The 24,959-nt window shown below is 37.9% G+C and overlaps 1 protein-coding gene across 6 annotated transcripts in view; it reads right to left on the bottom strand.

Moving 5' to 3' along the window:
* SUN1 (Sad1 and UNC84 domain containing 1) overlaps nt 1–24,959 on the bottom strand; it is a 51,489-nt gene that overhangs the window by 8,496 nt on the left and 18,034 nt on the right. For 3 of the 6 annotated variants that reach the window (XM_063091419.1, XM_063091420.1, XM_063091418.1), the window contains exons 4-19: nt 23,236–23,420; nt 22,162–22,188; nt 21,874–22,056; nt 16,446–16,643; nt 15,762–15,845; nt 15,315–15,425; nt 13,958–14,056; nt 13,352–13,445; nt 12,613–12,671; nt 12,304–12,449; nt 11,450–11,689; nt 7,549–7,635; nt 6,195–6,238; nt 4,241–4,376; nt 2,272–2,526; nt 1,524–1,608 (exon numbers count right to left, since the gene is read on the bottom strand). In XM_063091419.1, coding sequence (XP_062947489.1) covers nt 1,524–1,608; nt 2,272–2,526; nt 4,241–4,376; nt 6,195–6,238; nt 7,549–7,635; nt 11,450–11,689; nt 12,304–12,449; nt 12,613–12,671; nt 13,352–13,445; nt 13,958–14,056; nt 15,315–15,425; nt 15,762–15,845; nt 16,446–16,643; nt 21,874–22,056; nt 22,162–22,188; nt 23,236–23,420 — 2,033 coding nt within the window. The remainder of the gene's footprint in view (nt 1–1,523; nt 1,609–2,271; nt 2,527–4,240; nt 4,377–6,194; nt 6,239–7,548; nt 7,636–11,449; nt 11,690–12,303; nt 12,450–12,612; nt 12,672–13,351; nt 13,446–13,957; nt 14,057–15,314; nt 15,426–15,761; nt 15,846–16,445; nt 16,644–21,873; nt 22,057–22,161; nt 22,189–23,235; nt 23,421–24,959) is intronic. The other 3 variants (XM_063091421.1, XM_063091422.1, XM_063091424.1) reach the window with 3 other exon arrangements.

The following is a 24,959-nucleotide window of genomic DNA, read 5'->3' as shown; positions in this document are numbered from 1 at the left end:
TCATATTTTAAACAAGAAAACAAGGTGATTTTGATGTAGCTGATCAAGACCTGAATTTCTGAATCACTGAATTATCTTTTTAAAATATCCTATTCTCGTTCTAAAAAAGTCTCCTTAAATATAGTGATTTACTTTAGCTAATAAAGAGCTAATCTTTTGTTCAGTAATATAACCTTCAGTTCAGCCTCATCAGAACTGTCAGAATTCTGAATCAATGACATATAAATCTGTAAGGATTAATTATGGGTCTAAGAACAAATGACAACTATCAGCCCAAACTGTATAAAGTGTCATTTGATGCCTCTGAACTGAAAATAATTTCTTCATAAATCACTAAATTTCAAAATATACATCTAAAATCACTTAATTTTCTAAAAATGTCATTTTAAACAAAATATATATTGAGAGCAGTTAACAGTCTGATTGACTTCTATCTAACATTTAGGAGAATATAGTAGTTTTTACATATAACAGCAGTTCTCATCTACTACATTAATATCCCATAAGACAGTAAATGATTGGAATCAAATCCAGCTGTTTCAGTAATAATGAGGATTTGGTTCCTGACCAACCACATCAGCTGATTTCCTAAACTACTGGGATCAGCTAAATGAAACAGATCATGGGTTTTTTAAATCATTAGTGCCTCTGCAGGGCTCCCCAACCTTTTATGTACTAATGTGTATTAAAAATTTCCTTATCTTCCAAGAGACGTTAGTACAGCAGTCCTCATCTGTAATTCCTAAATTTTAAAAATTCAGGAAACCAAGATTTTCTATGATACTATGACGGCAAAATCTTCCCTCGACTGACATGATGTTATTTAATTTTTTCTCACATGGTATGACTATTCTCATGCTTCTTCAGAGAAATACTCAAATGTTTGATCTAGTGTGCTCTCCCAAACATCACTGAGGGTATTATGTGGCCCTCAGCACTTTCCTAAACCACAATTTTGATTTTTCAAATGTGTCTGTCCTTGAGATTCTAGTCTAGACTTGTGCACCTGAAGTATGCAACATTTCTCAGATGGGATAAACCACAATTTCATTATTTCTTTGAGAAGCCAAAACGACACTTGTATCATTCTCTCCATTTAGCCTGTTTTTCTGTTTATTGGCCATCTCCCTGTTGGAGTAAAAGCTCCAGAGGCAGGTTATGTGGTCACTGTCGGGTCTACTGCAGGCACTAAACAATCACTGAATCACAGCTCATGAGACCATCAACAATTGACCAATATTTCTGCAGGAGTAAACTCTGATACAGTTCTACCCAAACTGAACCATGTATGTCATAAGCATACACCATCGGCCCTTCATGGGGAGAACCTGTGCCCAAAAAGCAACTGAACAGGAAGAAAGAACACTAGGGGCTTTCTCATAGTAATGCTGTTCTCTCAGATTTGAAAAAGCTCTAACAAGTTTCTTAACTGCTGGAAGTAGGGCAGGTAACAGCTTCTCAAGTTCACACCCCTGCTAACAGGTAACCATTTTATTTAATAATTAAAATGTCCATTTACTTACCTCCAGATTCCAGAGCAAAATCCACCATCCCAGTCTTATCTTGGGAATACAGCTTCAAAGCATTGTTTACAATGACATGAGCTTGCTAGAAAGACACATGCAAAATGGAACATCAAAAGTCAGAACAGGGGAGAAGAGACTTATGTTTTAATGACATAAATGAAGACCAGATATTTATATTAAGAACATTTCAATTAAGTATATTTAGGGGATGACAGGCATGGGGATGTTTCAGCAATTCCACATTTCAGTCTTGCACCTCTGACTGCCAAGGCCATCAGATGGAGATGGGAGGGTAAAGGAGCCTCTTCACCTGGAGCTCAGACATAGTCACAATAAACCTCTGAGCCAGAAATATCCCCTGGGTGCCATAAAATGTGAAAGACACAAGGATTAGACTTCGGGACTATAACATGGAACATTTGGGGAATTTGGGTATACCAGGAAATTTTTACATAATTTCAGAAGGTATGCCACTGTACAGGTGAATGGAATCTTTGGGACAAATAGATTCACAAAGTATAAAGAACTCCCAAAAGCAATTCAATACCAATGACGATGACAATGAGAGCAACAGTCACCTTCTCTGTACTTGGCAGTATGCTCAGCATGCTTTATATACATTACTTATGCCTAACCACATCCCCACAAGACCCATTTTAAGAACAAGACATCAAAATTCGTTAGATTAATAACTAGATAATGAGTCTCACCATGATGTGGATTCTAAACATTTCTCATTACCTACCGCTTCTGTTATTCCAGAAATCCCTGCCTCATTTACAGCAGACACTATAGTTTCAGAAGTTGGGATCTGTTTTGTCACAGAAATGTGGTGGGTGATGTTCTTCAGTATCTGCAGCTCTAAATCTCGTAATAAAATTTGCAAGTCATCCTTGGTTATAAATTGAGAAGAAAACTTTTGTAGCAGCCATTCAACAGAACCACCTTGCTGATCTTCGGAAAACATGAGTTTGATAGTTTCTTTGACTTGGGCATCAACCTAGTAAAATTAGTAAATGTAACATCAATTTACTATTTTAACTAAATCATTTCAAGTTTTCACATACATTACCTTAAGATACCTCAGAAATACCATATACTGTCTCAAAATCCATAATGTGACGCAATTTTTTCCTGAATATTAAATTTAACAACCCCTCCAAAAATGTTGCAATGCTTTAAAGAGAATAGGAATATAGAATATGGTATCAATGAAATTTATACCCGTGGAACTAAAGAAAGAGAGAGAGACTGCCTGTGTTGTTCAGACAGTGTGTTTCCACTCGGCATGACTCTACTAAGCACCTCTACAGGTCAGGCACACAGATTAATGAATCAGCCCCTGTTTTCAACCAACTTGGTCTGGGTAAGGGCACAGTCATACAAACAAACTCAAAATGTATATATGCTAAATATTCAATGTGTATTATTTCTACACACATACACAATTATGTATATAAATTTCTCTGAATACTTCACAAGGAATGGAGTATGGGAGGAGAAACACAAGAAAAAGTACAACCTTCCAGAATCGTACAGACCTAGCTTATTCATTCAAAACAGTTCTCTAACATTCTATATCAGGACATTATTTAGTCAACATTGATCTAACAATGGCATTCTGTACACTTCTTGCCCCTCGTCCTTCTCTGATGATAACTTTATTTTTTAAAATTTTTTTAAAAAGATGACTGATAAGGGGATCTTAACCCTTGACTTGGTGTTGTCAGCACCATGCTTACCCAGTGAGCTAACTGGCCATTCCTATATGGGATCCGAACCTGTGGCATTGGTGTTATCAGCACCACACTCTCCCGAGTGAGCCACAGGCCAGCCCTCTCTGATGATAACTTTAGAGGACTGAACATTCTGCTCTCATAGCCTTTTGTACTGGTGCTTTTATTTCTTTAGGATGATTCCCAAGAATGTAGGTACTGGTTTTAAAAAGGGTGTGTATTTGTAATTGTCTATTAAGATTTTTCTCCAGAGGCTGTAGGTGTTCACAATCCCATTGGGCCACGAGAAAACCCGTTGCCCCAGGTCAGCACTGAAGCCAGTCTTCATTCTTGCTGATTGGTGGACTGAGGACTATAGCCGTTGTAATTTGCAGATCTAATTACCAATACTGAGCTCCTTGCTCACATGCTTTGCCAGCTCCACTGTTTCTCTTCTTACCAATTCTAGGAGCTTTCTGCACATTAGAGATAATTTTACTGTATGTGTTGCAAATACTTTTTCCATCTACTGTCAGATTTGGACTTATGATAACTTTTGTCATTCAAATGTTTGTGTTTTCATTCTTAAGCAGCCATAAATGTCTACATTTTCTCCTTTGCCTAAGGATGGAAGAACCTGAAGCAAAGTCCATGATAGGTATGACCTAGAACAAAAAAAGCTGCAAGGTACAGTGTGAGTATACTTACGTGAAAAGATATACAAAAGCCACCCACCCCAAATAAATGTTAGTACATGGTTGTATATATATTAGGAAGTACAGATAGATATACACCTAAGTGTTGATATGTTATGTTGCTGAAATGGGGGAAATTCAAGAAGCTCTGAATTTGTTATTTTGAAATGCTTAAAAACTTCAAATATACTAAAAAAAGTCTTTAAAAGAAGCTGAAATTAAACATCTTAATAAACATAAGTCAGTAACTTGTTTTCTTTTACTTCCTATTATAAAACAAAAAATAAAAACTGAGGAAACTTACTTTTTCATGTATTGTGTCTACCTTCTCACAGCTGGTTTTCAAATGTTGCCAATTTGACAATTCCAATTTTAGATGATCCAGCTCCAGTTCGAGATGCTTCACTGTGGATAGGAGGTGCTGCTCTTCATCAATCCCACTGGAAATCAATGATGAGGGGTGAAGAGGAGGAAGAAACAAGTCATGGTACCATAAGTCTCTTATGCTTTAAAGTAAACGCATACCATTAACACATTTAGGAGAAACCAATCCTAGTCTTGGATAAGTCAATACTATAAAGATATTAACTTGTACTATATTAACATGGAAATTAATGACAGTTTCAAATCAAAATCCCAAAGGGATTTCCCCCCCATCAATTTATGTATGTACATACAAATATACACACCCACACAAACAGGCTGTCTACCAAAATGTTAGTAACAGTCTTTTAGTGACAAGTGAAAGATCTCTCGAAAAGCTATTTATTATTTAAAAACTGAATCTATTTTCTTAAAATTATAAAGAAGACTTCAGAAATGAAGCAATATTTAACAATAATCATTTTAAAAGTGAATCTAAATTTTCATGCTAACAGAAAAACAATTGCACTAAAAATATATGGCTTCAGGGTTTGTTTTAATAATTCTATCTTACGTAAGTACTATATGTTATAAAATACTGTAATATATTTATATCTGTTTATAGGTAGAGATATAGAAAAAATATATAGGTAGATAAAGTTGTTGAGATACTAACAATTCATATCTCAAAAAAGTACACTTCTAGATCTACATTTTAGGATCTACATATTAGCACATCAAAAGAACTTTTGTTGAAATAAAGGCTCTGGAAAATAAGATATGCTCTAACACATATCCACCCTTATAGAAGGATATATACAGTGTCTAAAAGACAGAAATACACAGGAGCAAAAGACAGGAGGATGCAGTTATCATGTAATAAGTTAAAGCTCATCTATGTGGTCCCTCTTGAGTCCAGCCATAAGGATTACTGGAAACAAGAAAAAGGTAAAGGCTGTCACATTAGACAAAGGGGAAGGAGTGTGAAGAAAACTTGCTATGTGGATAAAATTAAAGATATGGGGAAAAAAAGATGTAGCTTTGGGAATATCAAGGAAAAGGAAACTACACTCAGGGAGACTTCAAGCAAATTGATAAATGTGCAGAAGAAAGCAACCCAGTAGTGAGGAATCAAACATGAGATCCCCCAGGAATCTGCTAGGGGACCAGAGCTGTTTAGACAGCAAAGAAATGGCTCAGCAGAGGCACAAGAGTCACTGATTTCAAGTGCGGAAAGGCTGGCCCCACTTTGGTGGAAGTTGCCCAACATGTACTGAGCTGCCCCAAAGGCAGGTGTCCTACCTATTTGTGGGGATGCTGAGCAGGAGGGACAATGGCTGAGGTTTAACTCAGGGTCTACTCAGATGCCAATGGTGCCAGCAGAAGCCAGGCATAGAGTCCACCAGTGACATGAGCTCCAACATTGACCCCTTCGATCTACTCCCTGAGTGTAGCCCTCCAAGGACACCTGGTTGTGAGACTCTATGTCAAAGTAGGGGCACAATCAGCTTTGGGAGTGGTGAACAACAGACTGTCCATGCTGCGTGGAAAGAGGGGGATCTCACAAGCTCCTCAGGATGCCCTCTGTCCTCACATAGCTCCAAAGGGGCACCGAGAAAGACACACAGATAGCAATGTTTCAACCACAAAAACCGGTTACTTCAGGTGACACGTGGGTGCACGCAAATATCAGCACCCCTCGTTAATTTTTGCTACAGCCTGACCAGTTAGCTCAGTTGGTTAGAGTGTGGTGCTGATAACACCAAAGTCTAGGGTTCGATCCCTATACTACTGGCCAGCCGCCAAAAAAAAAAAAAAAATTACTGCTGCTGCCCCCCAAAAACAAAAACAGAAACATGGAAGACAAAATATTAAACTATTTGAAATTATCCTACCTAATTGTTCTTAGCTTGGTCTGTTCCAATTCCTTCTGGATGGCCTAAAAAGTATGAGAAAACAATATGTTTAAATACACAAGTTAAATACTAACTTGTCCTAAAATCATACACTTGATTAACTTAAAACTATATATATTTATCTGAGATTTCCCTTACCCTTAACTCAGAGTCCAGACCTGCCTGTTGGCTGGTGGGTGGAGTACGTTTATTTCATTTTTCAAAGTAAACTTTTAAAAAATATAACATATATTCAGAGAGGTACACAAATCACATGGGAACAGCTTGATGAATTTTCAAAACAAGCGGCTCCTGTACCTGGCACCCAGCCTGAGAAACAGAACACTGCCACCACCTCTGGAGAATGTATTTTAAATGTGGAAGGACAAGGAAAAGACAAATTTACACATGAAGATGTGACACTATTTTGGTCTATTCAAAGACGTCCAAGATAACAACACTATACTAAGTTGAATAACAGCATCTATTCAAACTCTGACTTAACAGAGGCCTTCACAGCTCCAACATAGGACAAGACAACCACAAAATGAAATGAATTCTAGATCTCCTTCATGAGGCTGGCTAATTCTCGCCTCTGGCTGGCTTCTCTCAGCCCCCTCCATTTCCTCTCAAGTGAATTCACTTGATTCTAACAGGGTCAGTAATACAGGAGCTGGTCTGGTCCGAAGACTCCCATAGGGCTGTTATACACCTAACCCTTAGGTTAATCACGTTTTGCAGTTTAATTCAACAAATATGCACATATGAGTACCTAACATGCCGGGTTCTGTGTTGCGCACTGGAGATAAAAAGAAGCTGAACCTAATACTCCATGATCTCTGCTGCTCAGACCAATGCAGACACCTCCTTCCTTCCTCTGGCTCTACCAACATAGAACAACACACTTTCCTACCCCAAATTAATTTCGTCTGTCAAAAGGTTCAAGTTCTTTATTCTCCCTCTAAAGACAATGTAATCCCGGTGGAGGATGTGTGATACTGAAGAAAAACAGGAATCCTGGAACCAAGAATAGCTGGACTTGAATCCAGAGGCTGTCTGACAGAGGCAGAGCCACTGCTTCACCTCCATAGCCCTGCTCTGTCCCCTCAAGAGACACCTGGAACCAGTGAGTCAGGCACACCAAGTAAACATTAAAGCAATAAAATGAAACTGCCAAGGGAAGAAAGGGAACAGTCAGAAACATTTTTTTCAGTTTTATAAAGGACAACAGCAGATACCCTAAAAGTACATTCAATAGCTAAGAAACTTTAAAACGTTAACTGTAGTTGATTTTTTCTCTTATTAAAAAAATCACTTTGTGGGGGGTGACAATTATAAAGTCAAGAATAAATACCTCAGATTTTTCTGTCAGTTTTCCAAGAATATCTTCCAAGTTTGAGATACGTACTTCATGTTCTTGGTGTAAAGTTATAAAGTCAGTCTTAGAAAAGAAAATGAATGAACAAATGGTAGAGAAAGTTAAACAACAAACAAAAACATAGCAAGTTAGGTCAAGTCATTTCTATACAGAATATCAAAACATTAGAGATTGGTCACAACTTGGCATAGCATACTTAAAGGAGTAATCACCCAATAATGTCCTTATCTTCATCTCTAACTTTAGAGACCTTAAACCTGTGCCAAAATGCACAAAATAGCTTTTCTAGTTACTTAAGAATATTAATATAAAGTTGTATAAATACCAGAAAACACTCTCTGTATAGAAGGCAAATCAATTACCACTCATTCAACAAATATTAGGCACTCAATATATTTAATGATTTAAAGTAAAATAACCATGGATAAAAGTACACTTATTTCCCCTTCCATCATTTCATAGTCATATGAAATTTATGATATACAAACATTATATTAAACATTAAACCGATTAGAACATTTTCCCAGAACATTTGATAATATCATGCAGAATCAAGTTTTCATTAGGTGATTACAGAAGTTTATTAAGTAGTTGACTATGTAGGTGACTTTTCCGGTTTGGTGAGAGGATGCAACATTAAACTAACAGTTGAAAAACAGTAGTTTGTTTTGATCAATTTCTTCAGCAATTCTTAGGAAGGTAAAATCATAGTAAGATTACCAGATACAGTCCCTGGGAAGGTGGAGACAAATCATCACCAATTATACAAAAAAGAGGGCAACAACGCAGCAGAGAACAGCAAAAGCGAAGACACTGCACACACTGAATGACTAAAATTCAAGTTCCAGGACAGAAATAGAGAGTAATAAAATATTCTGATTATGCAGCATTTTGTTTGTTAAATTATACTCCATTTCATTCCAAAATATAACCAAAACGATTCATAAAAATTCACATAAAAATAAGATTAGGGGTCCTGAGGCATGGAGCAGGGGATCGACCCTTCCTCCTGCAACCAGGAAAGAGCACGACAGAAACAGCATCTGCTCTACAATAATAGTGGGGGATCTGAACACACCACTCTCAGCATTGGACAGATCATCGAGGTAACAAATCAATAGAGTAACTGTTACCCTTTCAGAAGGAGAGAAAAAATCTAGGGTTATCAGAGGTGGGGGTGGGGAGAAGGCAATGCGGAGAGATTGCATAAGGGGCACAAAGAATAAGTATGATTTGTAATAAAGTATAGGCTAGTAATATTGATTTGATCAATATGGTCAATGTTGAACACTAAAAATATGTATAATTAATTATGATTCAATAAAAAAAGGAAAAAAATAAGATTAAAAATGAGATAAACCAGAGCCAAGGGATGAAGGTCAGCCACCACACTCAGCCGAGACACCTGAGGCTCTAACAATCTCTGACAGTACTATCCAACACAGCAGCTACCAGCCACATGTGGCTATTAAGCACTTGAAATGTGACTGGTGCAACTGAGAAACTGAATTTAAAAATTTTTATTTAGGGCTGGCCCGTGGCTCACTCGGGAGAGTGTGGTGCTGACAACACCAAGGCCACAGGTTCACATCCCATATAGGGATGGCCAGTTAGCTCACTGGGTGAGCATGATGCTGACAACACCAAGTCAAGGGTTAAGATCCCCTTACGGTCATCTTTTGGATTAAAAAAAATAAATAAATTTTTTTTATTTAGTTTTAATTAATTTAAATTTATATGGCCAAATAAAACTAGTGGCATACTCTACTAGTGCAAATATAAGATAAATATATGCCAGTAGCTCAAGTGAAAAGATGACAGATCACCAATTACCAGATAGTGAAGGTATTTAACACAAATGTGTGACTGCTTTAGAAGGAAGTCTGGGATTCTGCCCTCCACCAAGGTGACCATCAGAATCACACCTGTAGAGAGGCAATGGAAGACAGCAGAAGAACGGGCTAAATCTGTACTGGGATTTAATTCAAAAATGAGCCCAGGCTACATACGATGTAGTTTACAGAACACTAGCTAAAGAAATTCTTATTTATCTTGTTTTTTTCTTGTTTTTGTTTTTGTTTTTTAACAATAGTCAATTATTTTCTTTACAAGACCCCATAACCAAAGGTTGCCAGATCCTCACTATGTCATTCCTGTGGTGGGTGCCTCAGTTGGAAAATACTTCTTGAGGTCAATGTGCTTTCCTGGTGTGACTGCTTGGCAACTGTCCTGCCTATGGGCACAGAATTCAGTGATCTACCACCAAGAGGATTCCAGCTATAGTTTTTTTTTTCAACCAGCATCTATTTTTGAGATGGACTAGTTTCAACCCTTTCTACTGTTTTAACATATCTGCAAAGAAACAAAGTTCAGACTTACCCTTTTATTTCCCTTTTTCATTTACAAAGTTGTTAAATGGCCAATAGGAACAGAAAATAACTATGTTAATTGGATCTTACTGAAATCATCCCAATTTTATGGCTGAGAAATTAAAAATAAGCAACTATGCAGGAACCAAAGTAGGGCAGTAAAGTGTCCCTTGAGTGGATATGAAAACTCCAAGCATGGCAATCCACGGCCATTCAGAGAAGGCATGAACATCTCTGCAACCTCAGAGTCCTGGTGTCAGCACATAACAATGTAATACATAAACTGATGTGCTTCCTGCCACATCAGCATTAAGAAATGCTCATTTATTCAACAAATATTCTTTTTAGCCCCTATCAGGTGTGAGAAGACAGCAAATTAAACAAGCAACAACTATACACAGTGAAAAATGCTGATACTATTATAGGTGAAGTATAAGATGGTAGGAACCTACAACTGGAGAGAGTAACCTGGTCAGGCAGCCAGAAGTAAGTGATATTTGACCTGAGACCACAGTACAGGCAGGAGTTAAAAAGTATCACCTGGCTCCATGTGGACAGGGCTAGAAGGCAGAACTGACCAGGCATGAGATGGATGAGACCCTACCCAGTGGGATATGGGTCATTCCCAGACTGTGGCTTTGACAGGTAGGAAGACAGTGGGCTCTTTGCTTATACAAAAGACACCAGGGAGAAGCACGTTGACAAGGCATGGGCATAATATATATTTTAAAGATTTCAGTCCAAAATATCTAAACTAAATAATTTTGGAACATAAGAAAATAAACATCAGTTTTGAGGACAATGGGCTGACCTTTCTATCAGAATGGCAAATAAACAAGACATTTATATACAGGCCTGTGTTCCATATGGAAGAGTAGCTACTCTTAACCAACTATATCATAATCTTGAGATATTTTTATTTTTTATTTTTTTAAAAGATAACCAGTAAGGGGATCTTAACCCTTGACTTGGTGCTGTCAGCATCACACTCTCCCAAGTGAGCTAACTGGCCATCCCTATATAGGGATCCAAACCCTTGGCCTTGGTATTATCAGCACCACACTCTCCTCCCAAGTGAGCCACAGGCCAGCACTTGAGATATTTTTAGATCACAGATTTGTACTTTTCAAATTAACAATGACAGGGAAATGCAAATCAAATCAATGCTGACAGTACCAGTAAAAGCACAGCTAAGACTTCCATTTAATTATGTTCAATATATTTACAAAAGGTAAAATGCAGGCTAGGGACAATTCGTAGAAAAGGATGAAAAGGCCATGTTACTACCATGACCATCAGACTTCATTCCTGGGCATTACCACACAACTCTATCCTCACCCCTTTTAGGGACTACCATCTCCTGCTTCCACAGGGCACTATGGAAACCCCACTCCCTCTCAGTGTGTGCTGCTCCCAACAATTAAAAACAGATAATACAACCCCTTCTCACAGCAGCACCTCTCCTATCCACTCTGTCCACACAACCTACAGAAGCTTCTCAGCATTACCTTGGAGCCCAGCAGCCCAGTGGCTGTCATCTCCTGCAGGTGCTGTCCCATGGCATCTCTAACCAATGATGACAGCGCTGCACCACCATTATCCATCTGGTCCACCCGTGCCTGCAGCTTCTGAAGTAAAATCGTCAGTTCTCGGAGTTTCTCGCCATGGTGGTGGCACTGCTTAGACAAAGAGGTCACCTGCTGGTCCACGTCATTCATCCGATGCCACTGAAAAGCCTCACCGTCACCCTAACACAGCAAGCAAAAAATGAAACTAGGCAGTCAAGTGACCATGAGTACAGGGTCAATCAAAAACACAAAATAGAATGTTAAAGCAAGATGCCAACTACAGGGCACAAACACATACTAAAGGAAAATACAAATACCTTAATTATTATTGATTATCCTTAATGCAATATGACTACAGGGAGTTTTCATTTTCTTCTTTATACTTTCGATATTTTGCAAAGTAACAAATACCATTGTTTCTAAAATTAAAACTAACCAAATAAGAAGATTACTTTAAATGTGCATTATTTGAACTATTTGAGAACATTTATTTGAGCTATAAGATTTGCTTATTTGACATTTAAAAATACTTTCTAAAATAGGTCACCTTGTTCACAAGCAGTCTGAAAATTTACTGAGGAATATAAGAGAATTTTCTTTCTTTCTTTTTTAAAACATGACCAATAAGGGGATATTAACCCTTGACTTGGTGTTATCAGCACCACGCTCTCTGAAGTGAGCCAACCGGCCATCCCTATATAGGGACCTGAACCCGTGGCCTTGGTGTTATCAGCACCATACTTTCCCAAGTGAGCCACGGGCCAGCCCTATAAGAGAATTTTCTAACTGGTTACCTGTAGAGGCTGATTCAAGTGAGAAGTTTCAGGTTTAAATATGTTCTTGAGGTCATCTACCCTCTGTGTTCTATGCCTGTTTGTCCAGTTTAATAGAGGCAGTAATGAAAAGAGATCACCCTGGCTCCATAAAGAGAGACCTGCACCTTGAAGGAGAGAAAAACAACTATACACACATGTGCATACACTGCTTCTCAAAAAAAAAAAAAGAAAAAAAAAGGTATTTAAATGCTCAATTTTATCACTTATTTACATATATGTATGGGTATATACTAATTTTCTAAAGTAACTAAGCCAAATTTTACTTACCTATTAAAAGTAATAGTGGGATGAGCAAGATTAAAAACTTGGAAATATTTCGAAGGCACCTAGGAATAAAAATAAGAACATTTAACTTGGAAAAAGTAAAAGGCATGGTTCACCATTCTATTTCCCTCCTCTAGATAATTTTATACAAAATATCCCCCTTACAATATTAGGAAAGCAGTTATAGTTTAATCTACAAAGTTTGTATATACCTACAGGAGAACTTTCCCATAAAACGGTATCCGCAAGACCCATGTTAACAATCAAACATGTTCACTAACTTTCTATGAGCAAGGAAGGCGCCATGCTGGTGCTACAGGAAAGGCCTTGAGTACCTTGAATCGCTATCCCCTTGGCAGCCTGGTCCCCTGGGACTGCACTAGTGCAGGAATCACAGGCACTGGGTCTCCTCCTGACCAGGCCTTCCAGCTATGCCACCTTCTTACTGCCCCACCTCTGCACACTTGCCTTTCCCTGCCTTTCCTATCTCTCAGGCTGGTTTAAAAAATTATATAAGAATATAAAAGCACTCTATAAAATATGAAATGGTATACCAAACTACAAAACACTATGTAAATATAAGTTAAATCATTATAAAATAATAAATCATACAGGGTTTGATCCCTGTACTAGCCAGCTGTCCCCCCCAAATAATAATAATAATAAATCAAACGATAACCTGCAATTGGCACAAAATTGGGTTCTTTAAAACACCAAACTGACATGATAGCAATTTCCTTACCTTGTAAGAAGAAACACATTCAGCCAAGAAATAAAAGTAACAAACTGGTACCATCCAATCCCTAGCCACCAGAACATTCCAGAGGCTGCCTTCCCTAAAAGAGAAAAAGCCAAACATTCTAAGGAAATGTTCTTAGGAAAACCAAGCTCTTAAATGGACTGTTTTTTTGATGACCAAGTTAGAAGCACAAGGGAATTTACTAATAGATATTTTCAAGTATATTAAGATGAGATTAGGGATGAAGCATATTAAGATGATGCCAGTCATCACAGCAAGAAAAGCAATATAGAATGCAGATAAATACTCAAGACAAGATACAAGAGAGAAAACACCAAATCCATGCATTCTTAGTTACACTGAAATCAAGCAGCTGGACTTACACAAAACCCAATACACCAGAGAAACAAAGATGCTCATGCAACCAAAAGTATAGTATGTTAGCATTTCTAAGTAATAAAGAATGAAATATGTTATATGTTACATCAAGGATCAAAGCATGAGAACCTAAAATGAAATTTTTATTTGGTTAAGTAAATTATTTATTGCAGGTGCTTAACTGCCAAAAGCTTTGGAGAGAATGCTAACACAGAAATCCAAAATAACCACCTGGAGCAACAATGGCCAACCAAAGAACCGACCACACCATCTCGAACACAAACCATCCTGCAGCTCCGATCCTTTGCAGCATTTGCATCAAGAAGTAACCTGTGACAGAGAAGATGTGTGCGGGAGGGGACCCTCAAACACAGAATCCAGAGAACCAGCTCTTCATAATGACAATATGGCAAGAAACTCCTATTGATACACATTTTACCAAAACTCTCTCATATTAGTAAATCAAGGGCCTCTAGACAAAAACAACTATTTTAAGCCTAAGCAGGATACTTGCTGAAATTAACTTATGAAAACCCTCTATATTTTTTAATAGTTTTCATTCACTTCTGCCAGCAGATATTTAAAATGTAAAATGCAGATAAATATCCCTTATAAAACCCAAGGGTGGTGGTGGTGGTTGGAAACTACCCTATAAATGTTGGCAATTGATGATAGCAGAATTTATATTGAAAGATAATATTTTAAAGCAAACTGAAACTGCACAGACACCAGCAGTTCAAACACTATGGGTGTGAAAATGATTATTCAAAGTCAGAAATTAAAATTATTCTAAAGGCTAACATTTACCAGTGAAAAAGTATTTTGGAATGATAACTGGTAGTTCCACTGGATGACAATACAACACAACAAACTTAGTATCACACATAACACATTATAAAAGGCAGAAAACTGTTTATAAAATCTATTTTGTTCCATTTTTTCAAGAGTAATTGCTGAAAGTTATATACTCATTAACATTTGCATGTTGACCCCTGAAACTACTAAGTAATTCCAACTTGGCTGATATGCAAAGAAATATGGTTTGAGGATTTTTTAAAAAAATACCAATTGCTTTATCTTTATTGATTAATAGCTAAGAGACAATTATTTTTGAAGCTCAGCTTAAAAAAAAAAAACTTGCCTAAGGAAGTTATCCCTTTTACCAAGAAAGTTACAGGTATAAACTGGAAATCATCTAATTTTTTAAGTGTAAACGTCCTTACCGTGAACTTCAGGACACAGACAGTAATCACGAAAGCAATGAGGTACTTCCAGCAACAGGACAGAGGGGCAAGGAGCTTTTTGCAATACTCCAGCACAGGAGGGTAATTAGTAATTAGCCTTTTCTAAACTTTTAATCTCATCTGAAATAAATTGCCTTTCACACATTTAATTCATACTAAATAAATTTACAAAGAAGCTTTTCAAAAATGAGATTCTCCATATTTTAAACCAAGTTAATATTATTCCTGTCAGTTTTTAAAGCAGCGCTTTAAAATACTTGAATTCCAAACACAAACCAAACGAGGAACAAGCACTTGTGAAAGAACATGATAAAAACAAAACAAAACAAAGTGCAAGAGACAACCTGCATAAGCACAGATGTGCCAAATGGTCCCTGCCACCCTGCGTGGCCTTGAAGACTGCAAGTGGAGGGCTGAGTGTGTTTCAAGGTGCTTCTTCCCCTTACAGTCATCGCCTGTGGGTGTGGTGACAAGCAGTTAATGGGACAGATTAATATACAAACCTTGTCAACCTGAACTGTGCACACAATAGTAGTTTTAAAAAACTAGGAAACATTATTATGCAAAAAAAAAAAAAAAAAAAAAAAAACCAAAGCATACGCATCTGATGGCTATTAGCTTCTATTATTAGGGGTTTAAGTGCCAGCTCTACCAGCCCATCTTAATTAATGAGGGCCATCGTGTTCATCATTTGGGTTGTTCATTCTCTATTACTAGCGGCCCAGTACTACAACTGGAGGGAACCAATTCCAAGACCAACCGTTCCACATGTAAAATGAAGCCATACTTACACAGTGATTCCCCATTTACACTGAGGTGGCCATCCTCTCTGAGAAACTCTTTTACATTCATTCTCCCACAGTAACTGGCATGAGCTGCAACATACGCAAAAGAGGCTTAGAAAACTCACCAATGCTGAGCACAAATGCTTCTCAGACCCCAACAAAGCCAGCAGAATCAAAGAACATGCTAAACAGATCACTTCCAAGTTTCAGAACAGCTGATGGCTCCTACAATGTAGGTGAATACAGGTGCCAAGGCTTTGATTATGAGAAGAGATTTTAAAACCCCACCTGGCTAAATACTATGTGTAGCCAATACAATACAAAGATGGGCCTGCTTAAAATTTTTTTGAAACACCATGATTCTAAATACCATTCAAATAGTGTATTTGCTTTAAAATGGTAATAAGCAAAAATCAAAAGTTGAGTATATTAACCTTCATATTTTAAAAAAAAACCTTTAAAAATGCTTAAGCATTGATCAACTTTCAGAAAACTGAACTGTATTCAGAACACATTAAAACTTTCATAAGCTCCCATAATAAAAAGATCCAAAGAAAGCAGCCACAAGCAAGAGCGTTAAGATCACAAGAGGAGAAATGTGAATGAAGTGCCTTGTAAGAAAAAGCATAGTTTTTTTCCACCTTGAAAGCATTATTTGGTGGGAAAAGGTGAAAAAAATTATTTAAATACCTTTCGATTTATAGCTTTTTGACTTATAGCTTTTTGACTCATAATCTTTTGATTCATAACTTTGCAATTTGTAATTTTCTGATTCATAATTGAGCTTCATTAAAACCACGTGAAAAAGTTGAACTAGGAATGACGAAAAAGATGACGAAGTGTATTTGGCCAGCCACAAAATCCTATCCGTGTAGAAAGATGCACCGCCTATTAAAAAACCGTGAACACACGTTATTTCTTCCCATAAAGCCAACATTTACTCCCTTGATAAGTCAGATACCCATAGCCAACATTTACTCCCTTGATAAGTCAGATACCCAGATTATTAATTTCAGGCAACACTTTAAAAACGGGCACCAAAGACAACTTGGTAAGAGCCTTACTGACAGATGACAGCAATACCGAGACATGGAGCTGCAAACCAAGCCAACGCGGGAAAGCCTAACACCATGTCTTTTGCACTAGCAATCTTCTATAAAATATCCAATTTGAGATCATTTCACCCCAATATCATTTATACAGACACTACAATATTTAGATAATGCCAAACAGCTACTTCCTTACGTGACCTCTGACCCACCAACTTGAGAAGGAGTAAACAAGAACACCAAAAACACCTTCAAGGACATTTGCTACAGCATTTGCAACAGGGGAATAACAATCGAAAAGATCATTGACAAGTGATCAATTAAATTATGTAATATCTATATAAAAAATATAAAGGCATCCTTTGCTACTTTTTAATAGTGCCTATAAGCTTCAGAAGATACAATGTGATTGATCACTGATATTTTTTCTGCTAACCTAAATGTGTGGGGTGATATTCTGCAAATCACAGCTGCTAGAAATTTTTATTCTTGAAAAAAATGTTTCTTCATGGAGTAGGCTTGTGTGCACATTGTCAATTCCAACCCGCCTCTTTTGGGGCACTGTAGTCTCTGTTTGCAACCTACAGTGCTTCTGAGACTCAGCTCTTCCACTTACTTCCCCAGCCCAGTGAAAATTGTTGAGTTCAGAATACATGGTATGAGGCCCACTTGAATTGGTGAAGTATGAGTTGGAATGACCTTATTAGAGAAATAAAATTAGAGCTTTAGTATTTTCAAAAGAATAGAAAAAATTCCAATTTGTGAACTGGAACACTGTACTGAAAAAACAGAGCTGAGACTATTAGCCTAGTGCCAACTTTTACACTGCAGTATAAAATTTATATAGAGGTTGGTAAAAAAAGCAAAAAAATTACCAAGAGGTAATTAATGCATGGTAAGTCTCACTGATAATCAAAAACACTAAAATTCCATTTTTTATCCATCAAATTGGCAAAATTTAAAAAGACAAAAAATATGAAGACGTTGAAAGAGTAAAGAAAAAAGGGACCCTCATCCTGCTAAAGAGGACAACAATGTGGACCAGCCTTTTACGAAGGCAACTGGAAGAATCTATTTAAACTGAAATTGCACATTATTCTTACATATTGATTCTACTTCTAGCTTTGCATATGTATACAAATACATATGAACAAGAAAACACACCCAAAGAAATGATGTTTTTAATGCTATAAAAACATAAAAAAACCTGAATGTTCATGTAGAAACTGATTAAATTTTGATACAAACATAAATGTAATGTTAGACAGGAATAAAAAAGAATGAGATTAATCTCATTTAACATATAAAATGAAAAAAGTTGCAAAACTATATAAATATACACACATACACATGTACTATGATAACTTTTTTTTTTTTTTTTTTAAAGATCTCTAATTTTTACTTTCCAAAAGTTAACCATAAAAAAGCAGTGTTTCCCCAATTTTACTTGGGTCTTTTTTAAAAACATCTGTACCCGAGCCACATGTCATACCAAATTCAATTAGAATGTCTTAATGTGGATACATTTTTTAAAAGATTCCAGGTGGTATGATAGCTTTTAAGTAAAGACAAAACTATACAGTTTTTTTTTTTTTTTTTTAACTATGTAGTTCTATAGGTACATGAAAGCAGAATTCAGGTACTGGCTGCATAATATTGTGAAAACATAAACTAAATGCCACTGAATTGTACACTTCAAAATGCTTAATGGTTAATTTTATGTTATACGAATTTTACCTCATTAAAAAAAAGAATTCACACTGAACTATTATTGTTAGCAGTGGTTCCCTCTAGAAGGAGATTGGATTGGGCTGGGGGAAGGACTTACTTTAACTACACTATTTAGAGATTTTACAATGAGAATTTCAATGAGGGCCGAGCCCGTGGCGCACTCGGGAGGCCGAGCCCGTGGCGCACTCGGGAGAGTGTGGCGCTGGGAGCACAGCGATGCTCCCGCCGCAGGTTCGGATCCTATATGGGAATGGCCGGTGAGTGCCGCTCACAAAAAAGACAAAAAAAAAAAAAAAGAAAGAAAGAATTTCAATGAGAATGCACATGCTGTGGGTTGAATGTGTCTCCCAAAAGTTTATGTGCTAAGAGGTTGGGATATCCGATTATACTATTTGAAAGGTGGGGCCTTTAAGAGGTGATTGGATTGCGTGAGTCTTGCCCTCATGAATGGATTAATCCATGGGCTGATGGTTTGCTGGGTTATCAGGGAGTGGTTCTGATGGCTTTATAAGGAGAGCAAGTGAGAAGGTTAGCTCTCTGGCTTATGCCATTCTTACCACATGATGCCCTCCATTGCCACGGGTCTCTGTAGAGTTCCCACCAAGAAGGCAGCCCTCACCAGATGTGGCCCCTGGACCTGGGACTTCCCAACCTCCAAAACTGTAAGAAATAAATTTCATTTCTTTATAAATTACCCAGCCTATGGGCTGGCCAGCTAGCTCAGTTGGTTAGAGCACAGCCTTGTAACACCAAGGTCATGGGTTTGGATCCCCGTACAGGCCAGTGTAAACAGACAGATAGAGAAATATATAGATAGATAGATAAATAATAAATAAATAAATAAATAAATAAATAAATAACCCAGTTTTAGGCATTCTGTTATAAGCAACAGAAAAGAGACTAATACAGCATGTAAAAACAAAAAAAAAAAAAGAAAAAATGTGGAGGGGAAAGTTAATTTATGCTTGAGAAAAGTCATACATATTTTAAGTAAATATGATTTACATAACAATTCATGCGATATGATCTCGACCATGTAATAAAGGAAAAACCTGGAAGGCTAGACCTAATACATCATGTGTGGTTATCTCTGGGTGGTAGGTTATAGGGGATTTTAATTTTCTTCTTTGTGCATGTTTGTGATTTTCAAATGTTCTTTGATAAACATATTTTACTCTAATAATTAGAAATAGATTTTTTCTTTTTTAACAGGGTCATAAATCAGTGTTGGCTCTACAAATCACTGTTATAGTCTAAGAGATCAAGGAAGGTGATAAGAATAGAAGCCCACATCAAATGAAGATGTAATTTGTATTCTCTTCAAAAACCGTCAAGGGGCCGGCCCGTGGCTCACTCGGTAGAGTGCGGTGCTAATAACACCAAGGCCCCGGGTTCGGATCCCATATATGGATGGCCGGTTCGCTCACTGGCTGAGTGTGGTGCTGACAACACCAAGTCAAGGGTTAAGATCCCCTTACCGGTCATCTTTGAGAAAAAAAAAAAAAAAAAAAAAAAAAAACCCTCAAGACCATTTAAGCAGGGATGTGTGATGAATTTCAGGAGGCTACTACCAATATCACACCAACTACTTCTCTATCTGAAGACATAGTCAACTACATGGCTGAACTTAGGCCTACTGACCCCATTGTATTATCAACACAAAGAGTGGCTGGTCATAAAGAGACATAACATTTAATATGATACAAGTAAGGAGGCCTTAGGAAAGCAACAAATATTTCTATAGATATTCAGTTAACTGTGACCATCATTATTCTATCAGATTAGTTTGTGGAATGTGATTTTACTCTAAGAAAAATGTTATGTTCAACCTAGCAATGGCAAGCTTCAACAGGCAGCCTCAATAAACCCTGAATACACAGAATCCTTGTGCAGATTACATAATGTGTTCAGCACCGTGCCTGGCCCCAAGGTGCTCAATAATAGTTAAGAACTCCCGGAGGCAGTGCAGCATAAAGGGGGGAGCACCTGGAATTAAAATGCTTGGGTTCAGTCCCAAGCTCCATTGCTCACCAGCAAGTTCTCTGAACTGGCTGAGCCTCAGTCTGCTTGTCTGTAAAATGGGGCTGCAATGCTCAACACTGCCAAGTACAACTCAGTCCCCAAAGTGTTATAAAGGAAGTTCACATACCATTTGATTCTGCCACCTCTCCATTCCCCTTTTATGCTTCTTTATTTTGTTATATTAATGCTAACAGTGTCAAGACAAAACTTAAAGCTTTGGCCACAAGGATAAAATGGTAAAAAGAAAACTAAGATGCTAAAACTAAAAAAAATGAAGACTGAATTCCTTATGTCCAAACAGTCATTTGAAAAAGATTAGCTGAGCACCCCCGGCACCAGGCGCAGCAGATGAGACAGACACAGTCCTGCCCTCCTAGAACTTCCAGCATCTCCAAATACACCAGGATGTGGAATCAACAGACACAGTGCCGAGGACCTGGGAATGAGCCAGGACACATGTCAAGGAAGTCAAAGGCTCCAGCCTCTTCCTGCTGTAGATGACAGTAACAACAGGCTGGATAGTCATGAAAAGCGTGCAGTCTCCAAGCCTCCAGGGACATTCCAGCCACACCTGAAACCTAAAAAAATGGTCTGTGGCTCTGCTGTCCCCTGTGCCCGGGAGGAAGCCCCAGCACTCCTGACACCTGTACATCTCCCCCAGCCATTCTGAGGACCTCCATGTTCAAGCAAGGAGATCCAGGACACTGAAGTCAACTCTCCTATGCCATAGGCAGGGGCTGCCTATGGAAGGGTTCCCTGCAATGACTGCTGCAATCCCAGACAAAACCAGGGCTCTGGGTACCCCTCCCAGAATCTGCATATTCTCTGAAGTCCCCTCTGTCACTATAACCAAAACTCTTGTGACCACAGAAAATATTTTCCTCACTTTAACAGTAGCAAAAACACTTTTTGCTGTAGAGATGAAAGCACCACTATAAAGCTATTCCTTCAGTACATTTGAACATCTATGCTGTTTTGTGAAAATGAAAGAATGCATCTGAAAGTGACTGCATAGTTTTATTACACTTCCACTTAAGTAGTAGTTTCCTTTTGCTCAACAAAACTCCAAGTTTATAGAATTTCAAAATACTTATAGGTACAAAAATACTAGCCACATAAAATATAAGTTGAAAGAGGACTAGTAAGACAAAGCCAATTTTTGGTACATTTCTTTAAACTTTTAAAGGATAATTTTGAGTTCAAGGCTATAATAGAAATAGGGCAGTCACTGAGGCCTATAAAATCACGTTTATCAAAAGAAAAGGAAACATTTGGACATTAAATATTTTTCTAACTTGTAAAAGAGTAAGACTTACGTTTTTGATTCCTGTCCCTAGAATAAATCCTTGATGAAAGTCCACGGGCAGTGGCGTGTGCAGTGAGCACACCTTTGCGCTCAGAGAGCATGCTGCAGTCGCTGCAGGTATACCCGTTGTGTGAGGCAGCATCTGCCCCAGCTGCCAGGTCACCATTTCCCTGAATGGCAGCTTTATTTCCACCTAAAGTTTTCAAAAAGTAGATGGAACCCTTTTATTAAAATCTGCAGATATCTAACTAAAACTTCTATTTTGAAAAGTGTGGGGAAGAAAAAAGGACTAAATTACCTTTAAGATCACCATCATCATCAAGACCTAAAAAAAAAAACCACACACATTTTTGCTGTTGAGCTCAACTTATCAAAACAGAACAAAACCCAACAAACAAAAAGGTAAAAGTTACAACGGTGAGTAAATTAGCATTATGGCATTGGTCAAGATTTATTTCCTAAAATGCCTAGAATTAATGGAAATTTCTCCAGATATATGCAGATACTATCTTTTGATTCAAGGTGAAACCACATCTTTGGAGAAAATACATACACATACCAATACACACACAATTTGGCCTAAAGAGGTAGGTAGAAAGTATAAGGAGAATTAGATAAAAACCCAGTACTCTCATTCAGCAAGGCAGAAACCCTATAATTAGCAGCATATGCATCTCTGTTGCCTGGCAACTACTCTCACTAGCTGAGCAAAACAGAACAAACACAAATACCAATGCTTCCCAAAATTAGCACTCAAAAATTTTTTTGAACTAATCTGGATCTTCTAATGGTCTGAAAAGGGCCAACACAAGCTGAACATAAAGAAGCAGCTCTGTATTCCTTATCCAATTTTCTCTCCCCTGTGCACAGCCTTGGTGATGTCACACATTCTTAACAGCAGGATGTGGGCCGCACTGTTGTTGCCACAAGTCAAGCCAGTGCATAAGCCACGACTGTCTTAGCCTCAATTCCTCCATGCAGGAATGCTTTCTAATGACTTTCCCTTCGCTGCCTCATTGCTTAGAGCATTTTGGAAACACACTGGTGAATTTTTGCACTGCCTTTGTTTAAACATCCTACAAGAGTAATGCATTTAGAAAAACAGACTTATCTGATTACTACCTGATTACTTAATCTTCCACATCAGGACAAGTAACTATACATTAGCATAACCAGAGGAGGCAGCTGATGAAAACAACTTCCAACACATTTCCTATTTGAGCCTGGTGACAAGCACAAACCTCCCCAATGCTCCTCCCAACTAGTAACACGGCAAATGGATGACCTGGGGTCATAACCTCCCTTCTTCCCAAAATAACCTGAGAAATAACTCAACTGTAGATGAGGCGATCTGCATCTCCCAGTAACTCACCCCAGAAGTGGTCCACTTTGGTCTGCTTACTAATCAAAGACTCATCTAGCACAGGAGGCCGCAGAGACGCCATGCCCTGCAGATTTCGAGAGCTGCCCTGGCTGACATCTGAGGACGGTACCTTCCTTGACATGTGGTTGACACTGAAAGCTGGTCTGCTTGCACTTTGGCGCTGTCTTACTGTCCTAAAAAGAAAGGAATAAGAAACAAGTTTATAGACTTTTTCTGGTAAATACAAAATGAATAGATTTTACCAACACAAAATCTTTACCTGAGAATAAATGTAGCATTTTAAGGCAAACCATTTTCTTACACCTTTTCCATTGTAATGAAACATCTATTAATCTAAAAAAGGAATGTTTAAGCTTGGGTCCAAGAACGCCCCTGAAACTGTCAACACAAAATAGTTTTCAAACGATTGAGTCCCATGACCCAAAAGTGGTTAAAACCTAATATAACTAAAAATAAAAATGACCTAATAATAAAAAACTGATTTATAAACTTAACCCCTCTCCTTTTCAAGTAACTGCAAACATATAAATATCCCATATTACTTCTCAGTCACTGGTAAAGGTAAAATTGTGTTAAGTACAACAAGAAAGGTGGTAACCCAAAATAATTTTTGCATTCATATTTACCACAAAAGCAAAGCCCTCAAAAATAAACATTTATGAATAGTCAACATCAAGTTAGGTAATTGGGATACACAGGCCAATGGAACAAGATCCTCCCCCTTCAAGGGGATCGGTGGTGGGTGAAAGGCAGGAGTAACACGAAACAGTGTGAAAAAGATGACCACATGAGCGCAGGGCAGCAACAAACCTGGTACCACCAGGTTCTGTATTAGCTCAGCACAGCTGGGTGGTTCTCATGGAGCCACACGTTGAAATCAACTGGTTCTTAGCCTGCCACCACGAAACTACTGAACCTGACTTTCCAAGGGTGAGGTACAGGAACCTAATTTTTCAAATAACAAACTCCTGAGGCGACTGTGATGCTCATGGAAACCCACCAGCACAGTTACAGATCCCAGCACAGCACTGCTGAACGTCATCAATTCCACCACGTCTCTTAATAGCTACCATCCCCATTCTTGAGCGAAAGATGATGTTCAGATTGAAAATGTCATTCTTACGTGAGCAACAAGAAGTAAAGCTGTCATTTTTATTCGTTATCTCCAAATGGCACAAGAACCTTGCAGACTGTAACAGGCACACGGAGAGTCCAGAGATCAGATGAACTCGATAATCACAAATTTGGATAAATAACTAAAGATAATGTACTCATATGTTATGTCAGTTAACTCAAAGATTTTAACAAATAGACTTGATTCATTAATGATGCAGAGACCATCTACAATACCATGGGGGTGATTTGGTAATATTCCTTCCCCCTTAAACATTTGGTGAGACAGCTGAAGTTTAATTCCCTTCGCAAGGATGATGCATGAGCACTGGTACTGGACATGGAATGTATCTGCATCTGAGGGTGTCAGCCATCTCTTGAGAGAGTTTCAGTGAACCAACAAAGAGAACTTGAAACCTTAACTGCAGAACATCAATACCAGACAACCCACATGTATTCCAGAATTAGTTTCAGTCTTTATTTATAGCAAAGCTATGACTTTACATGGTGGATATGTGTGTGTGTTAAATACGAGAGAGCACAGTTTTCAGAGACCAAAAGTGTTTTTAAGTTTGGTTTCAATCGGAATGAAATCATAT

Source organism: Cynocephalus volans, chromosome 3, assembly GCF_027409185.1.
Source record: "Cynocephalus volans isolate mCynVol1 chromosome 3, mCynVol1.pri, whole genome shotgun sequence".
In the NCBI taxonomy this organism is placed as follows: domain Eukaryota; kingdom Metazoa; phylum Chordata; class Mammalia; order Dermoptera; family Cynocephalidae; genus Cynocephalus; species Cynocephalus volans.
Note: the sequence above shows the minus strand (reverse complement) of the source record. Positions and strands in the feature narration are given on the sequence as shown.